Source organism: Chinchilla lanigera, unplaced genomic scaffold, assembly GCF_000276665.1.
Source record: "Chinchilla lanigera isolate Chin_1 unplaced genomic scaffold, ChiLan1.0 scaffold00051, whole genome shotgun sequence".
NCBI classification, from domain to species: Eukaryota; Metazoa; Chordata; class Mammalia; order Rodentia; family Chinchillidae; genus Chinchilla; species Chinchilla lanigera.
In genome coordinates, this window is record NW_004955452.1 from 7206226 (window position 1) to 7224313 (window position 18088).

Sequence of the window (18088 nt, forward strand, 5' to 3'; positions counted from 1 at the left end):
CCAATTTTTATTTGTCTAGATAATGAATAAGCCTTGATTTTGGTAACATATGGGAACCACAAAAGGATTATGAAGAGTCAAATACAATTAACAGGGCTTCTGTTAGTAGTGGATACAGGAAATGTGTAAAACAGGGGAATGCAGGATGACTTCTAGGCTTTTACTTGGAGCACCTGGAGGATAAGTGTATCACTTTCTAAAGCAGCCAACACTGAGAGAACAGATATGATCAACCTAGGGGGATCAGAAACTCTTTTAAAGACATTTTCAGTATGACTTTCCTTTCATGTACATAAATAGAGATTTCAAAAGGGCAGGTAGATACACAAATGAAATCGAGAGAGGTCATACTGGAAATATAAATTTGGGATTCATTAACAACATATAAAACATTTAAAATAATGTAATGCAGGGAAGGCTCCCCAAAGGGAAAAGATGGTAGTTTAGAAGCAAGCCCCGAAGCTTTCCAACATCAGAATTCAGCTAGAGGAAAGAAGGCTGATCAAGAGTGAAAGGTGGGAGGAAACACAGGGAGAGGGAAAATATGAGGAAAGGGAAATGTCTACTAGAACTGGCAGCATGAAAGTAGCTGATGACAAGAACAGTTTCAATGGAAGAGTGGAGACAAAACTAAACCTGACAGGGTCTGAAGAGCAAAGAGAAAGCAAGGGACAACAACTCTTCAGGGGTTCTGATGTGTGTGGCAGCAGAAAGTATGCAGTACATGATGTGGAGACAAAGGGGGCTCTTATTTGTATCCAAAAATGACAGAGACAATCTGTTGTTGATTAACAGGAAGGATTTAAGAAAAGAAGATTGTGATGAGTAGGAGTAGTGACCGGATAACTATACCACCAAAGTCCTAGCAGAAGGGAAGAGAGGATGGATATGTAACACAAATGTAAGTATTTAAAATTTGACAGAAGCAAGAGTATCTTTTCCATTCTAACAAAAGGAAGCAAGCAAACATGCATACAAATACCAGCAGATTTGCAGATTTGATGGCGGCAGGACAAGAAACATCCACTGACAGTGAGGAAAAGTGAGCTTGGTGCTTTGAGAGAAGAGGTGGCATGAAATATTAAAAGGCAAAACTAATCAGGAAAGTATGGGATTTTTAAGCATACTATGGGCTCGCTTGAGGCCTTCCGACTATGACTAAGGTGTAAGTAGTCAATTAGGTATATAATTCTTTCTAATGTTTAGTTACTTATATAGATTTATGGAGATTAAATTAGGACTGGGGTTTTGCAAGGGTTGAGGACTTTTAAGAGGTATTAAAAGTATTTGTTATTGAAAATATTTGTGAGAGTAATTATAATAAAGGACCAGACAATTTATGCCTTGTAAGAAGGAAAATGAAGAGAAAAATGATGGGTTCTGGATAAGTCATCTACATGAATGTTAACATCACAAAGAGCAGTAAGAGCTTGGATGGAGAAGAAAACAGAGAAGATCCAGTTTTTGAAGAATAGAATAACTTTTACTCTAAGTAGTTCAGCCTAAGCTTTAGGAAAGATGGGGCAAGTATATGGATACAGACTTTACAGGAGCTAGAGTTTTTGAAGAAAATGGAAGAGAAGGGGCTGGGGATTTAGCTCAGCGGCACAGTACTTGCCTGGCAAGCACAAGGCCGCGAGTTCAGTTCCCGGTACAGAAAAAAAAAAAAAAAGGAAGAGAAATTTTTTGGAAGCACTAAGAATACTCAACTTCTTGGACCTAAAGTATGTAAATGAAGTGTGAGATTTTAGGATACAGGTCTTTTTGGTAGAGAGTGGTGTATTTGTGTGCATGTGTGAGTGGGACTTGCAGGACTCAGGAGATACCGCATTGCTTAGAGCAGTTTCCCACAGGATGAAGTTTCCCATATGTACTAACTCATCCACCAGCAGAAGCATCATGAAAATTCCACCTATATCAGATCTACTGAATAATAATCTCTGAAGATGTGGCTAGAATTCTACATCACAAACAAGCATTTCAGATGATTCTTATGTTTTATGCTGAAAGTATGACAAATACTGAGACCCAGAGCCACCTTTAAAAAATAATATACAGAACTCAAGACATCTTTTTTTTAAAAAAAGGTCATACTTTATTTAACACAAGGTAAGGATACTTAAGAAAAGAAATAGTCCCCAAACAAACAGCTTTCTAGAGAATGTCTTACATAAATTTCCTCTTTTAAAGTGTGTGATAAAATAGTAAGGCATAGCTATTTAATTTCAAGAAGGACTACTTTCCCTGTGGAGCCAATATGGGGAAGTGGGTATGTCAAACAAAGCCTGTCTCCACAAAGATTCTGTCTAATGTATAAGTGTAGCTGTCATATAGGAGAGTGAGTTGGTATGTGGGGGATTCATCTTGCTGAGCTGGATCTCCTTCAGACCCTAGTATCAACCTTGGGCTCAGGGGATTGGTTTTCTTTCTTGGCCAAGATTTGACAGATGAGGTCACTTGGTTGTATTAGAGAAGCAGAAAAATATCAAGTTCCCCAGAGGAGAAGTCAAGAGTTGGCCCACAAATGTTTCTCACTTTGAGTAGGGCACTACTACCTTTAAAACCAAACAAAAGCACTAAGTGTGACTCCTGGGTGAGAAGATTCTGTGTAAGTTCCCCCTGCCAGCTGGTTATGTCAACAGAACTTACAGAACAGTACAAGTGAACATTCACACAGGAGAGAAGATCTTTCTGTATATTCTGAGGCAATCCAGGCCATCAGTGAAACCCAGCTACACAAGAAGCGCGTCACCTGGCTATAGGAATGCCCCTCCACCAAGCACAAAATATGGTACTTACTTTCCTCTGACATGGCAAGGTTTGAAGCAAGGCTTGATGTTTCAGGTTTCTGATCACTGACATCCGGGCTGCTAACTTGACTGAGAGAACCAAAATGAATACATTAGGCCCTGACTGATATGCTACATTGCTAAAAGAGATGCGATCAAGCTCTTTCTCTCCTAGGCTATTTAAGTAAGAGGCAAGGTAAATCTTTGTAATATTCTTATTGGTTTTTAACACCTACATGAAAAGAGCTAAGGCCAGCGTTGGTACCCTCAGAATTCTATTGTCCTTTTTCAGATTCCTAGACCCTTTTAAAAAAAATGTTCATATCACTCAGAACTCTGGCTAAGGCATGAGCAAGCCAAAGTTTTCTTTAAAAACATAGTAAAAGAAAAATTCCAAACTTCTAAAACACTTCTATCACTTTTTAAAACACTGCATATATTATGTATTTATAGGGAATAATGTAATGTTTTGATTCTGTTTACACTGTGGGAAGATAAAATCAAGCTAATTAACAAATCTATCACATCACATACTTATTTTTTGTGTTAAATACATTTAAAATCTATTAATAATTTTGAAATATATGATGCATTAGTATTTACCAGTTACCATTCTGTATATTCTGTCACTTTGGTTTCAGAGTTCTATAGAAAAGTAGGTAAAATCACTTATTTCAGAAATAGTTCTTAATCAGCTACAAATCATAATCATTTAAAGTTTTTCCAAATCACACAAGCCTTTCTCCAAGTAGAAGTTCTCATTCCTTAAAATGGTTCAATCCACTGTATTCCTTTTGTGAACCCAGGTTCTCACATATGACAGACAAGTGCTCTACCAGTGCGGTGGTTTTTTTTGTTTGTTTTTGTATTTTTGACACAGGATCTCACTATGCAGGTCAGGCTGAACTTGAACTCACTTTGTAGCTCAGGCTGGCCTCAAACTCACAGTGACCCTCCTGTCTCAGCCTCCAGAGTGCTGGTACAGGCGTGTGCCACCATGCCCAGCTGTTTTGTTTTTGTTTTAACTTAGGAAATTTAAAAGAAACTTTAAAAGGTAAAGCATGCAAACTGGGAGAGGAAGTCACAATGTTAAGATACTGTAATACCGGGAAGATTCCAGTGAAATTCTGGAACAGAGATTATTCAAACTTGGTGTCCCTCACAATGTTTTCCCTTTTTCTTCCACTTCACATTGCACTCTCTAGTCACTCCCTACTAGTGTAACGTAGTGGCTAAGAGCACAGATTCTACAGAAATTAAGAATAGAAAGCATAGGTTTATGTTTTTCTCTTATACTGTTAGAGTGACTGGAAATGCATGTGTTATGGTTTGTGTCTGGGTGTCCCCCCAAAGCCTCATGCAGAGATGGGGCAGGCTTTTAGAGTTTGACTGATTGTGGGTGTGAGAGCTACACCGCCCTGGGGTGGATAGTTTACATATGTAGGGGCTGGGGATTTAGCTCAGCGGCAAAGCGCCTGCCTGGTCGTGAGTTCGGTTCCCGGTACCAGAGAAAAACCAAAAAAAAAAAAAACTTTCCTGATAGTTTACATATGTAAGGGAGAGAAAAAGGGTGCTTGAGGCCATTCTGCCCTAGTGTATGCTTGCTGATTCGGCTGTGTTCTGCCACCCTGAGCTGTAGCTCTCTGCCATGTGCCAGTCTGCCTTATAATCTGCCAAGTATAAACTAAAACCTCCACAAACTGTAAGCAAAATAAACCTTTCCTTCCTTAATTTTGGGCGTCAGATATTTTGTCCCAACAACAACAAAAAAATAACCAAGACAGCATGGACTAGGCAAACAATTTGAGCAAGGTTGTAGTTTTGTTAGATAAGCATAAGGTAAGAAAAAAGAGGAAGTTAAGAATGTCTACATAATGGCGCATGCCTGTAATTCCAGCACTCTGGGAGGCTGAGGCAGGACACCACCTGAGGCTTAGGTCTGGGCAACTGAATGAGACCCTATCTCAAAAACATAAAGAGGTGAAGTTGTAGCTCAGTGTAAAGGCCCTAAATTCAATCCCCAATACCCTTCTTCAAAAGAGACTTTTACAAGGGGACTGATAATAGTAGATCTTAAAATTTAAGTAGCACAAGGAAGAACCTGACATTCTTTCTGAGGGAAAGGAAATGGGTAATAATGAAAAAAACCAATAATCATTTAACTAGAAGTGTGAGACATCATGTAGCCACCATGGCAGTTCTAGCATAAATGAGCCAGAATGACTATATAGTGGTAAAAGCAGACTTTTTGAAGTAAACGTGTTAGAAGTGATGGAGTTACTACCGGCCCATATGGTTGGTGGACAAATGACAAGAGGAAATAATTGTAGTAATAACTGTGAGAGGTAACAATTGTAAAAACCATGGAATTATGGAGTCAGCACATGAAGAATAAAAAGCTGCCTCCTTTTCTTTTTATAGAAAGTCTTTTTTTTTTTTTTTTCAGGCAGGGTCTTGCTACATAGTTCAGGCTGGCCTCGAACTCATGATGTAGCTCAGAGTGCTCTCAAACTCATGGCAATCCCCCTGCCTCAGCCACCAGAGTGCTGGGATTATAGGCAAGCACCACCATGCCCAGCTTTTTTCTTTCTGTTTTAAACACTTAACAGTTTACACCAAATATCACCCTGGCAGCATGTTTGCTTACATACTGACTATCCTGAGCATCACTTGGGCAGGTGTCATTTCAACCAGTCAATTCTTATATTGAATAAATTTGATAAAATTGTTACTTTTGTATTTCCTATGACATTATCCTATAAAAATGAAAATATATGCAATTTTTTGGTCATCTTGTATTTAAGTAATTGGACTAGTAAGTGGTTAATTGTTATTGGTTGAACTCAGGGCCTCACACATGCTAGATAAATGTTTTACTACTAATTCATACCCCTAGCCTTTCTTTTCCTCTAGAAGGAGTGGAATTAATGACTAAGGCATCCATATCCATTTAACAGTTAATAACAAATTCCTCCATTTCCCTTATTTTGGCTTCTGATTTCTACGCTGTATATTTAGAATATGGTTTCCCCTACATGGTACAGCGCCTAATATCTAAAATGAATCTAGTATATATTGTTGAATAAATACTGAATGCATGGTGGACATGGGGGTGTATGCCTGTAATCCCAGCATTTGGGAGGCTGAGGCAGGAAGATCGCTGTGAGTTCAAGGCCAGCCTGAGCTACCTAGTGAATCTGAGACCAGTCTGTACTACACAGTGAGACCCTGCCTTAAAAAAAAGAAAAAAATTGAATGCATACCAAAAAGAAAGAAGCCAGGCATGGTGGTGCACGCCTGCAATCCCAGCACTCGGGAGGCTGAGGCAGGAGAATCACTGCAAGTTCGAGACCAGCCTGGGATACAAAGTTAGCTCAAGGCCAGCCTGAACTGCATAGCGAGATGCTGTCTCAAAAAGACAAAAAACAAACAAACCAACCAAAAAAGAAAGAAAGAAAAACTACATATGTATTTTGGGGGAATAGCTATTTTGGAGAGAACTGGTTTTTTTTTTTTTCTTTTTTCTTTGAGATGAGGTCTCACTATGTTTTCCAGGCTGATCTCAAACTAACAGACTCAAGCAGTTCTGTCTTGGAAGGAAAGTTTAACATTTTAAACCACATAATTTCAAAATGCAAAGGCTGACATTAAGAACAAAAAAGAGGGCAGTCCACCCAAAGCACGCCCATACAGTAATCAGCATGTACAAAAGAGAAAGTAAACAACTGTGAAAGGCAATGTGGAGCGGCCGCTTGATTGGATTAAAACACACTAAAGCCTCGGCTGGATTATGAGGGCGCTAACCTCACCAGTGTGTTAACCCACTGCTGAGGGCATCACTGAGTAGGCTGTTCCGAGGTGGGTCCCAGGTGGAAAGCAGGTCACAGGGGCGTGCCTCTCAAAGATGTATCTTTTCTTGGGCTCCTTCTCTTCCTGCTTTCTGGTTGCTATGGTGCAGGCCGTTTTCTTTTATCATTTCCTTCCACCATAATACTCTTAGCCTGAAGCCAGCTGAACACGGATGAAAACCTATGAAACTGTGGGCCCAAATGAATCTTTCTTCCTTTAAATTGTGTATGTCAAGGATTTTGTCCTAGCAACAGAAAGGTAACTAAACACAATCACTAAAAAGAACTTCAATTTTACATACCTTAAAGTTTGTTCTCCTGGTTCCTGCATCTTGGCTTTTTTCACCTGCAAAAATAAATATATAAAGAAATCAATACAGTGATTTGTTTTTGAAACAAATACAGGTGTGCTACTCAAATACAAGTGTTCCTTGGTATCTACGAGGAATAGCACATACCAAACTCTGGATGCTCAAGTCGTGGGTAAAATGGTGTGTATTTGCACATAACCTTTGCCTATCCTCCCGTGTACTAAAACAAGTATTTATAACAGTTAACACAATGTAAATGCTATATATATAATTATATTTTTTAGGGAATAATGATAAGGAAAAATCTGCACATGTTCAACATTGATGCAATTTTTCGTCCAGTATTTTCCACCCCCAAAACAATCTGATTTTGGAGCTCTCTGGTAAGAATAAACGGCAACAATAAAAACATGCATCTAGGCGTGGTGGCGCATGCCTGTAACACTAGCCCGCAGGAAGCTGAGGCAGGAGGATCACAAGTTTCAGGCCAACCAGGGCTACAAAGTGAGATCATGGCCAGCTTGAGCTACACAGAAAAACCCTATCTCAAAAAAGGCAAGAAAAAAAGAAAAGAAACATGCTATATGCTTAGATACTCAAATTAGGAATCTTTACTCTTTTTCTTTTTTTGGGGGGGGGAGTTTTCCGGTACAGGGAACCGAACTCATGACCTTGCACTTGCCAGGCAGGTGCTGTGCCTCTGAGCTAAATCCCCAGCCCCAGGAATCTTTAAAAGTACAGTATTTTGAGTTAATGAGAAAAGGCAGACTCTTGTTATGTAATTTTAAAGAAACACATAAACTGGTAACAGGGCTATTTATTAAGATCAAAATTAACATTTCTGTCAAGGTAAACAATAAACTCAAGACCCATAAAAATTTTCATGGACATTTATCCCTCATGAGAATATATAACCACAGAATAAATAAAACCACTTTCTCTTTTATTTTTTATTTTTTTTTTTTTTTGGTCTTTTTTGAGACAGGGTCTCCCTATGCAGTTTAGGCTGGCCTTGAGCTCACTTTGTAGCCCAGGCTGGTCTTGAACTCACAATGATCCTTCTGCCTCAGCCTCCTGGAATGCTGGAATTATGGGCGTGCGCCACTATGCCTGGCCTTTTTTCCTTTTTTTATGTCATCTAAACTTCTACTATATTCAAACCTGGCTTAATGTTCACAAGGTAACAAAAAAGATAAAGGGAAGAGGAACATCTCCTGAACTTAATAAATAGAATTACACTAGCATTTGAAGCAAATGCTTAAATCTAAAAGCCATAAGGAGCAAACAGACATACAAGCTTACACAACAATGTAAAGCCTCTGTATGGTGGTGCACAGACGAAACCAAACATGAGGACGATGCTCCTAGGACATAAGTAGAGCATGACTCTAACTATTTTATACATGTGTAACGTAATCTCACTGGAAAAGGGTAGAAGAAAAATGATCTGACCTAAGTAATGTTAGGAAACAGTGTTTTGGCTAGAAATTCTCTGGCTAAAGATAAGAAAAATTGAACTATCTAATTTATCTGCCTGCCATACTTTCACAAATGACAAAATATCAGCTCATTATAAAATGTTCTGCTCTTTCTACCTGAAAATGATAGTATTTACAGGTCAGATAATGTACTTTTTCCAATAATGAAAATGAGTTTATGTTTCACTTATCTAAAGATCCTTTTTATTACCAAAGAAAAGTATTTGTAAACTGGCTGGAAAAGTACCCAAAATAGTCTATAGCAGTGGTGGTGGACCTATGGCATGTGTGTCACAACGGGCTGTTTGTACTGTTGAAAGCCCTAAAAGGTTTGCCCTCACTGGTCGATAGTATCCTAGCAGTAAGCCATACCAAGAAAATTAGAGCATTCAAGAACATATTTATCACAGCCTTAATTTTATTACAGTCATAGACTAATAATAAATTTAGTTAACTCCCTAGAGCATGCATATATGTGTATTTATTTATTAAAACAGAGTTTTGCTATGTAGTTAAGGTAGGCCTTGAACTCACTTTGTAGCCCAAGCTGGCCTCAAACTTGCAGCAATCCTCCTGCCTCAGCCTCCTGAGAGCTGGGATCACAGGAGCAAATTTTTTAAATACATTAATGCACCTCACAATGTTTCAGTAAATGACAGACTAAATATACAACAGTGGTTTTATAAGATTATAATGGAGCTGAAAAATTCCTATCACCTAGTGACACTGTATTTTTTGTTTGTTTTTTGCGATACCGGGGATTAGACTCACAACCTTGTGCTTGCCAGGCAGGTGCTTACGCCACTGAGCTATTTCCCCAGCCCTAGGCATTATAATAGTGTTTGTGGATGCTGGTATAAATGCACTGAACTGCCAGTCATATAAAAGTATAGTGTACATCAATTATGTATGGTACATAATACTTATCATAACTGTTACTAGCTTATATATGTACTTAATGTTACAGCAGCTAGTAGCCTTGCCCCAACTGCAAATTACCCTACGACAAATTCTCCAGTGTTAAAAATATGCATCTACAATGGAATTCTGATTCGTCATCATGCTAGCATTCATTCAATAGATTATTCCTTACCAAGTCCTTCTGACAGAGAATGTAATGATAAACCAAACATACTCCTTAACCTCAAGGAACATACAATCTGGTTAAAAAGAAAAACAAGTAAATAGATAATTTCTAAAACAAAGAGATTGTGGATTCTGACAGAAGTGTAAGACACTATGGCACACACTGAAGGGACACTGAACAAAGACTCTTTACTGGGGGGAGGTGGCCTAGGAATACAGGGACAGAGTAGGACAGTAAGTCAGGTAAACTCCTGCGGAAAGTAGTAAGACACTAATTTTTGAACTTGGTGTGGTGGTACATGCTTGTAATCCCAGCACTTGGGAGGCTGAGGTAGGACTGCCCTGAGTCAAAAACCATCTTGAGTGGGCATAGTGAGTTCAAGACCAGCTTTGAATATATAGTGCGATCCTGTTTAAAAAAAACACAGTAGTTTTCAAATTTTTTTTCCTGACTCTGCCTATGGACAACATACACACTCCCTCCAGTCAACAACGCTAACATTTTCTGATTTTAACTCAGTTGAGAACTGTTAGTCTAAATTAAACTTGATGGATGAACTGGATTTAGTCAAGTAAAACAGAGAAACTTACATTTGAAGGTGGGGGAAATTAGACTGATCTATGTAGAGGAAAGAACAAGAGTAAAAAGATTCACAGGTTAAGAGAGAAAATGAAAATTACTCTACTGAAAATTTACCATAAGCCTGGAATGAGTCCAAGGAAGAGATGGTAAAACTGGGTGATGCAAGTTAACAGAAGTTTAATCATGAAGGTTCTTATAAACTTGATTAAGGAATTCATTTTTATCTCAAGGGTAATAAGAAACCTCTGAATAGTAGCAAGATAACATGATCTATTCTGAATTTTAGAAAGATTATTTTGATACAGTATAGACAGAGAATGAATGCCTATAACCCCAGCACTTGGGAGGTTGAGGCAGGAGGATCACTGCAAGTTTGAGGCCAGTCTGGGCTACATGGTGGGTTCAATACCAGCCTGAACTATATATAGCAAGACCCTGTCTCAAAAGACCAAAAAATAAATAAATAAATAAAAGAGAGAGAGAGAGAGAGAGAGAGAGAGAGAGAGAGAGAGAGAAAGAAGAAAAAGGAAATGAATAGGAGGGGAAACAGATCAAATTTAAGAAAACCTGGCAAACTGTTGCATTAATTCAGATAGAGAAGATGGCCTAAAGTAATTCTCCCAGTAAACTAAAGAAAGTGAAGACCACGACTGGACTGAGGTGATCCCATCCTGTAAGAGTCACTTGATTATTACTGATCATTTAGCTATATGCTAATTTCAGGAAAAAAAGGTGGCAAATCTAAGCCATGAAATACAAACACAAACACTTATAAAGCAAAAATATATGAATATATTTCCACTTACTGAAAATATAACAAAGAAAGAAAATCTCATCTACTTAATCTTTTCTAAAAATCCCTTATGCACACAGAACTCTAAACTGGCATTCTTTTTTTGTTTGGTTTGGGTTTTTTTTGTTTTTTGTTTTTCTTCCGGTACCAGGAATTGAACTCACGACCTTCCGCCCACCAGGCAGGCGCTTTGCCGCTGAGCTAAATCCCCAGCTCCTAAACTGGTATTCTTTAGTCAAGAATATCACAAGGACAGAAAATATAATGGGTAGTGACATAAAGATCCTTTTGTGGAGAGTCACTTCTAGCAAGTAATACTAACAGGCCCACACTTCACTACTAATAATTTTTTAAAAATCACTCAGTTACAAATGATTTTGTTGTGTATAAGCAATCTTCCAAACACCCAAGAATCTATCTATGGGTTTGGGGATCCTCTCTGCTGATTGTACAGCTTCTACTTGAAAAGGACAGAATGAAGTAGCGGTGACAAACTTAAGGCACATATGCCACAGCAGGCTGTTTTACCATTATAAGCTCTAAAAGGCTCACCATCACTAGTATGAAGAGAGGCGCTGGAACAAGAGTAAGAAATAGGGGCTGGGGATTTAGCTCAGCGGCACAGCGCCTGCCTGGCAAGCGCAAGGTCGTAAGTTCGATTCCTGGTACCGGAAAAAAAACAAAAGCAAAACAAAAAAAAAAAGAGTAAGAAATAACTAGGGCCTGGCAGTATAGCTCAGCAGTAAAGCACCTGCTTAGCATGTTCAAGGGGCTGGGTTCCATCCTTAGCAGCACAAAAGAAAAAATTCACACTGCAGTTTACTAAAGAAATAACACTACTATCCTTTGATACTTTAAAATATTGCTGGGTATGCTGGTGTACCCTGCCTATAATCCCAGCTATTTGAGGGGCTAAGGCAGGAAGATCTCAAGTTTGTGGCCATCTGGGGTAGCATGAGACTGTCTCAAAAACAAACAAAATAAAAGATTTTTCTAGATCTGGTATCACATAGATACTTGATGCATTTATATCCTAAAACTTCAAACTATCAACTACTAGCTCCTGATGATTGACAGTCATATCCTTTTCTCAGTATCCACAAACATCTGTCCAGTAATGTTTTTGAATACTGTTACTAATCAGCATTAAGATAGCATAAGTCTACAGTTTCTACCACCTAATTCCTCCTGTCACCCTTGAATGTAAAGCAAAACAAACATAACACTGCAACATTTCTTTATACTTTGTTTCAAGTACTTCTCTCTTTCTCTATGATTTTTCAGAAATACTAAACACTGGCTTGGTAATCTTGTTATAAGTTTTAGGCCTATCGGATAAAAATTTTCATGAGTGTTAAAGATTAGAACTCAGCTAAAGTAACTTACATATTTGCTTTTTTTGGTTTTCTCAGACAGGGTCTATGTAGTTCAGGAGGGTCTTGAACTCAAGGCAATCCTCCTGCCTCAGCCTTCCAAATGCTGGGATTACAAGTGTGCACCACCACACCCAGCCAAATTCTTCTTTTTAAAAATTCAAATATATTCTTTTTTACAGTTTGTAGATGATGCCCCTTGACAGAGAAGATAAAAAGAAATTACTGTGCATGGTGGTACATACCTATAATTCCAGCTTCTTCAGAGGCTAAGGCAGGCAGATCTCAAATTCAAGCACAGTTTGGTCAACTTAGTAACTTACTAAGACCCTGTCTCAAAGCCTTAAAAATAATAAAAGTTAAAAGGTCTGGGGATGTAGCTTAGCATAAAAGCTCTGGGTTCAATCCCCAGTATGGAGAGGGGGTAAAAGTTCAGGTTTGAGTTAGTCATTGTCTTTTCCACTTGTTCCACACTTTCTCTTTTACTCTAAGCCAAAAGGTCCTCTTTTTCCTCCCCTCCCCTTCCCTTTTTTTCTTTTGCAATACAGGGGACTGAACCTAGGACCTTTGTACCAGGCTGCATTCCTAGCTAGGCCTTTGCCGCCCTTTTTGAGACACTAAACTAGGCTCCAATTTGCAACCCTCTTGCCTCAGCCTCTCAGAGTGCTGGGATTAGAGGCTCGTGGTACCACACCCAGCTAAGGGTCCTTTTTGATGTTCTCAAGAATGTTTCCCAAGTTTCATCCCTTTTCTATTTGTAGACTATACTTTGTCTATAATCATCATACTACTTATTTGTCTACGGTGTAGCTGGGCTCTCTTTTTAAAGGTTAAATTCAGGCTGGGATTGAGGGTGCATGCCTATGACCCCACCACTCTGGGAGGCTCAGTCAGAAGGATTCCAAGTTCAAGCCTAGCCTGGGTAACTTAGTGAGCCCTTGCCTCAAAATAAAAAAATCAAAAAAGGGGCTGAGGATATATAGCTCAGTGCAAGTCTTAGGTTCAATCCCCAGTACTGGGGGTAAAAATAAAGTTGAACACACTTCCAGGCACAATGATATAGACCTGTAATCCCAGCTAATTAGGAGGCTGAAGCAAGAAGATTACAAATTCAAGTCTAGCCTGTGCAATTAAGTGAGACTCTGTCTTGAAAAATCACAAAAGGGCTGGGGATATAGCACTGTGGCAGAATTCTCCTGGGTTCAATCCCTAGAACTATACACACACAAAAAAGTTAAATATAAAAGGCATACAAGTTTATTATTTTTAAAAATCCTAACCATACAGATATATATGTATAATACATATATAATAAACTATAAAAGATCTATCATACCCTATACCTGAATAAAATAATCAGTACTGAGTATACAACCTTCCAAGAATTTCTCCTATGCATTTATGTCCTTTTTAAACTTTTTTTACAGTTTTGAGACAGGGTCTTGCTAAGTCACTAAACTGCCCAGATTAGACTTGAACTTTTGATCTGCATGTCTCAGCCTCCCAGAGTAATAGAATTATGGGCATCTGACACCACATCCAGCATATTTATGTCCTTTTCTAACTTGAAATAAAATGGCCACAAATGTGTCTGTAGAAGCTTTAAAGGAGTTCTTTAACTAATAGTCTTGGTTTATGCTCTTACCCAAGTCAGGTCAGTGTCCTCTTTTGGTCTTCAAAAAGAATGCCAGTTTGGACAACAATATAAGCTCCGTATCAGCTACATGAACTAATCTTTTAGGGTAGTTGAAAAAGATGAAGACCGGCAGACAAAAGACCATGACTTAAGTCCAATAATTCCTTACTGCAGAGAGAATCATTTCTGATGGCAGCAGGCTGAGGACTGGTTAGCAGTAAAGGGAAAGTAAGGTTAAGATTTGTTTCACTGTGATGGTGATCTGAATGTAATCTTTCGGTAGAATAAGCAAGTAGTAGAGAAACAAGAGAAAGGATAATCAGTAAGAGCAAACAAGCTGGGCATGGGGGCGCACGCCTGTAACCCAGCACTCAGGACACTGAGGCCGGAGGAGTACCTTAAGTTTGAGGCCAGCCTGGGCTACATAAGTGAATTTAAGGGCAGCCTGCAGTACACAGCAAAACCCTGTCTCAAAAAAAAAAAGAAAAAAAAAAAAAAGGAAAAAAAGAGTAAACAAGAAACAATGAATAAAGTAATAATATTTTTCCTTATGAACAGATAAACAATAGGGTTAAAAAATTCTTGGTTTGTTTATCTTGGGATAGAGCAATTCTTTCCATTCATATTTTAGATCTCTACAGTCTATGACAAGTTGTTTTTGTCTTCAACATATGACATTTTCTATTCTTTTGTTTGTTTTTTCAGACAAGGTCTCTCTATGTTGTTCAGGCTGGTCTTGGACTCATTACATATCTCAGGCTAGTTCAAATCTGTGGCAAGCCTCCTGCCTCAGCCTTCCAATACGTGTGTGCCACCATACCCAGCTGACATTTTCTATTTTTTTCAATCTGATTTTATTGGTACATTTGCTTTTTTCAATTTTAAAGAGTAAAAGAAAGATAACATAGTAATAGAGGGATTTACTGAATTACAGACCAAGTAGTAGGACATTATCAATGGTCGTTATTTTACCAACTGGTATCTTCAAGATAGTTTCTCAGGAAAACAAACGGACAAATAATAGTGAGTTTTAGACAAAAATGGTAGGAAGTTATCAATGGTTGTTGAACTATACTCTGGTTTCTTCAAAGTGGTTTCTAGAGAAAACAAATAGAGCTATACATGAGTGATCAATTAAATAATCATTGACTATTCTCAATGGTGGTTGTAGGAAACACACAGTAATAAACATACATCCATTTACAAAATAGCATAGGAACAATACAAACATTACAGAGTTATGGACAGATTGGCAGGAAATTATCAATGGCTGCTGTAATAGATGTTGGTATCTTCAAAGTGGTTTCTCAGGAAAACAAAGATAAGCAAGAAAGATCCATCAAGTAGTTAGAGCCTAAGGGTTGTGAAAAATAGTGGATTATCCCCTCATCAGTGACTCCTGTCACTGATGAGACAGGGTCTCGCTATGCAGTTCAGGCGAGCCTTGAGCTCACTTTGTAGCCTAGGCTGGCCTCGAACTTGCAATGATCCTCCTGTCTCACCCTCCGGAGTGCTGGGATTACAGGCGTGCACCACCACGCCAGGCTAACTTGACTGTTTTTCCCCCGTTCTGCCACAGTCCCTTCAACCCCTCCTGCCCTCCCCATTTACAAAAGCTTTGTTTCCATTTCTTCTTCTTTCTTTTTCTTTTTCTACTTTTCCTTTCTTTCCTTCCCCTCTCCCCTCTCCTTGTTTCTCTCTCCATTTGAACGTTTTCTTGCTATTTCACAATACCTAATACACATTTTGGTCCTTATTTACACTTTTGATTTCTCATAGCAGGGAAATAATGAGGTATTTACACATGTATGTCCGATTTACTTCATTTAAAAGAGTATGTTCTCAAGGTGCATCCACTTATCTAGGAATGTCTCAAGCTTATCCTTTATGGCAGAGTAGTATTCCATTATATAAAAACCCCACATCTTCTTTATTCATTCACCAGTTGATGGGCATTTAGGTTGTTTCCAAGATTTGGCTATTACAAACTGTGCCCCTATAAACATGGGTGTATATATCACTGTGGTATGGTGCTTCCTGCCTCAGACTCCCAAATGCTGGGATTATAGGTGTGTGCCACCACACCCAGCTGACATTTTCTATTCTATTTTTTTCTTTTTGTTTTTTTGGGAGTGAGGCATTTTTTGAAACAGGGACTTGCCATGTAGTTTGGGCTGGCCTTGAACTTACTATGTAGCCCAGAATGGCCTCAAACTCAGCAATCCTTCTGGCTCAGATTTTTCAGTGCTGGGATTAACGTTATATACCACCACACCCAGCCTGTTCTGTTCTGTTCTATTTATTGTTGAGACAGGGTCTCACTATGTAGCCCAGACTGGCCTTGAACTCACTATGTAGCCTAAGCTACCCTCATGCTTGCAGCAAACCTCCTGCCTCAGCCTCCCAAGTGCTTGAGATTACAGATGTGTGCCATCACGATTGGCTCTACTCTATTTTTAACAGCTATTAAGTGTTGCATTTTCTTAGATTCTATTTTTGTCTATTTGCTATCCATTAGTTATAGGACCAAACTAAAAGCCAAAATTGTTTACATTTCCTCTGTGACCCAAAGCCTATAGTCTGAACCACTTCCTCTACCTCGTTTTTTCATATACCAACCCCCAATTTCTCCTGCCTTAAATGAACCCAATCGGACAACAGGGAACAGGTTGTAGACCACAAGGCCTGTTTAAATTATTTAAACTAACTGCTATGCTCTGCCTTGCCTTTCGTGTGGCCCACATCCTCCCTTGGCTCCTTTCTGCTTCCTGACGGACAACAGTGTTTTCTCCTATGGCCCTGTGTGACGTGTGTTGCCTCGCATTTCTAGGGGAACTGTAGTGTTAAATTTTTCTCACATTAGTACCGATCGTTCCATGCTATCAATAACACCATCACCTTTGTAAACCCAGACCTAGGCACAAATCAATAAGGAAAACGATGCTCCAGGGTGATGACTGTTTACACATGTGGTAGCAGAAAGCTGGGTTTTAGTGCTTCAACATCTTACTTCCCTCTGAAGTAACAATCAAGTTCTGCTGATCATGTTATGGAACTTTACAAGAATGATAAGAAAATGAGGCAGAGGTGAAAAGATGACTTATCAGCAGGTCAGCCTCACAATCCCCAATACCTTAAACAGGTAAGGAATAACTAACAATTCCCATTTCAATAGTTGTGTCACCGATTACATAAGTCTTTTGAAAATATGAGCAGACTTCTGTCTTTCATTGAACACTCACTGATGTAATTTTTCCTGGAACATTTGATGCCTATAATTCAGCGGTTTGCTCTAATGGTATATATACTATATACAAGTACACTGTTCAGGATATATTTTTTTAATCTACCACTTCCCTAATTATTACTGTCCCAGTGCTCACTTCAGCAATACATATACTAAAATTACTGTGTCAAAGATAAGGGCTTACATTTCAAATGTTTCACAAAGTCTTTCTACTAGTTATGTCTTACTAGTATTATACTTACCTCAACTGAGAGGGCTAAAAAATAATGGCAGAGTAATATCAGTGTGATTCTTTTTTTTTAGGGACCCAGGAATCAAACTCAGGACCTTGTACTTGCCAGGCAGGCGCCACACCGCTGAGCTATATCCTCCGCCCCTTGTAATTCTTAACATAAAGAATATCAAAAATATATTAAAGGATGTCATTTTTAAATGGAAGCTGCTGACTGTCCTTTTGTGATGTAAAGACTACATCTAGAAACTGGTATGGTGGCACAGGCTTGCAATCCCAACATTCTGGAAGGCTGAGGTGGGAGGATAGTAAGGCAAGTTCAAGCCCAGCTGAGGCAACTTAGTAAGACTCTGTCTCAGAATTTAAAGGTGGGGGAGGTTGCTGCTGGGGATGTGGCTTAGTGCAAAAACTCTGGTTCAACTCCCATAAGGAGAGGGGAAAAAAAAAAAGAATATCTGGAATATACACACAAAATCTTACTATCTGCTTTCAAAATTCTAATCTTTCTAGGTTGGTTTTTCATAAAGATTACCACTATGTATTCTTTTTCAATATGAAATTCAAGAGGCCTACTGAGGATAGCAAACTGAATCAGTATTTATCTAACTTTAGAAAATAGGAAAAGACCCTTAGCTGGGCATGGTGGCACAGCCTGTAACTGCAGCTATTCAGAGGCCGAGGCAGGAAGACTACAAGTGTGATGCCAGACTGG

General features: G+C 38.8%; 1 protein-coding gene across 6 annotated transcripts in view; it reads right to left on the reverse strand.

Moving 5' to 3' along the window:
• The window catches only part of Eya3 (EYA transcriptional coactivator and phosphatase 3), a 125125-nt gene that overhangs the window by 57464 nt on the left and 49573 nt on the right, over window positions 1–18088 (reverse strand). For 5 of the 6 annotated variants that reach the window (XM_013519541.1, XM_005394940.2, XM_005394937.2 and 2 more), the window contains 2 exons: window positions 6940–6983; window positions 2800–2879 (listed from right to left, as the gene is read on the reverse strand). In XM_013519541.1, coding sequence (XP_013374995.1) covers window positions 2800–2879; window positions 6940–6983 — 124 coding nt within the window. Of the gene's footprint in view, window positions 1–2799; window positions 2880–6939; window positions 6984–12274; window positions 12294–18088 lie in introns of those variants that run through there. The other variant, XM_013519542.1, reaches the window with a different exon arrangement.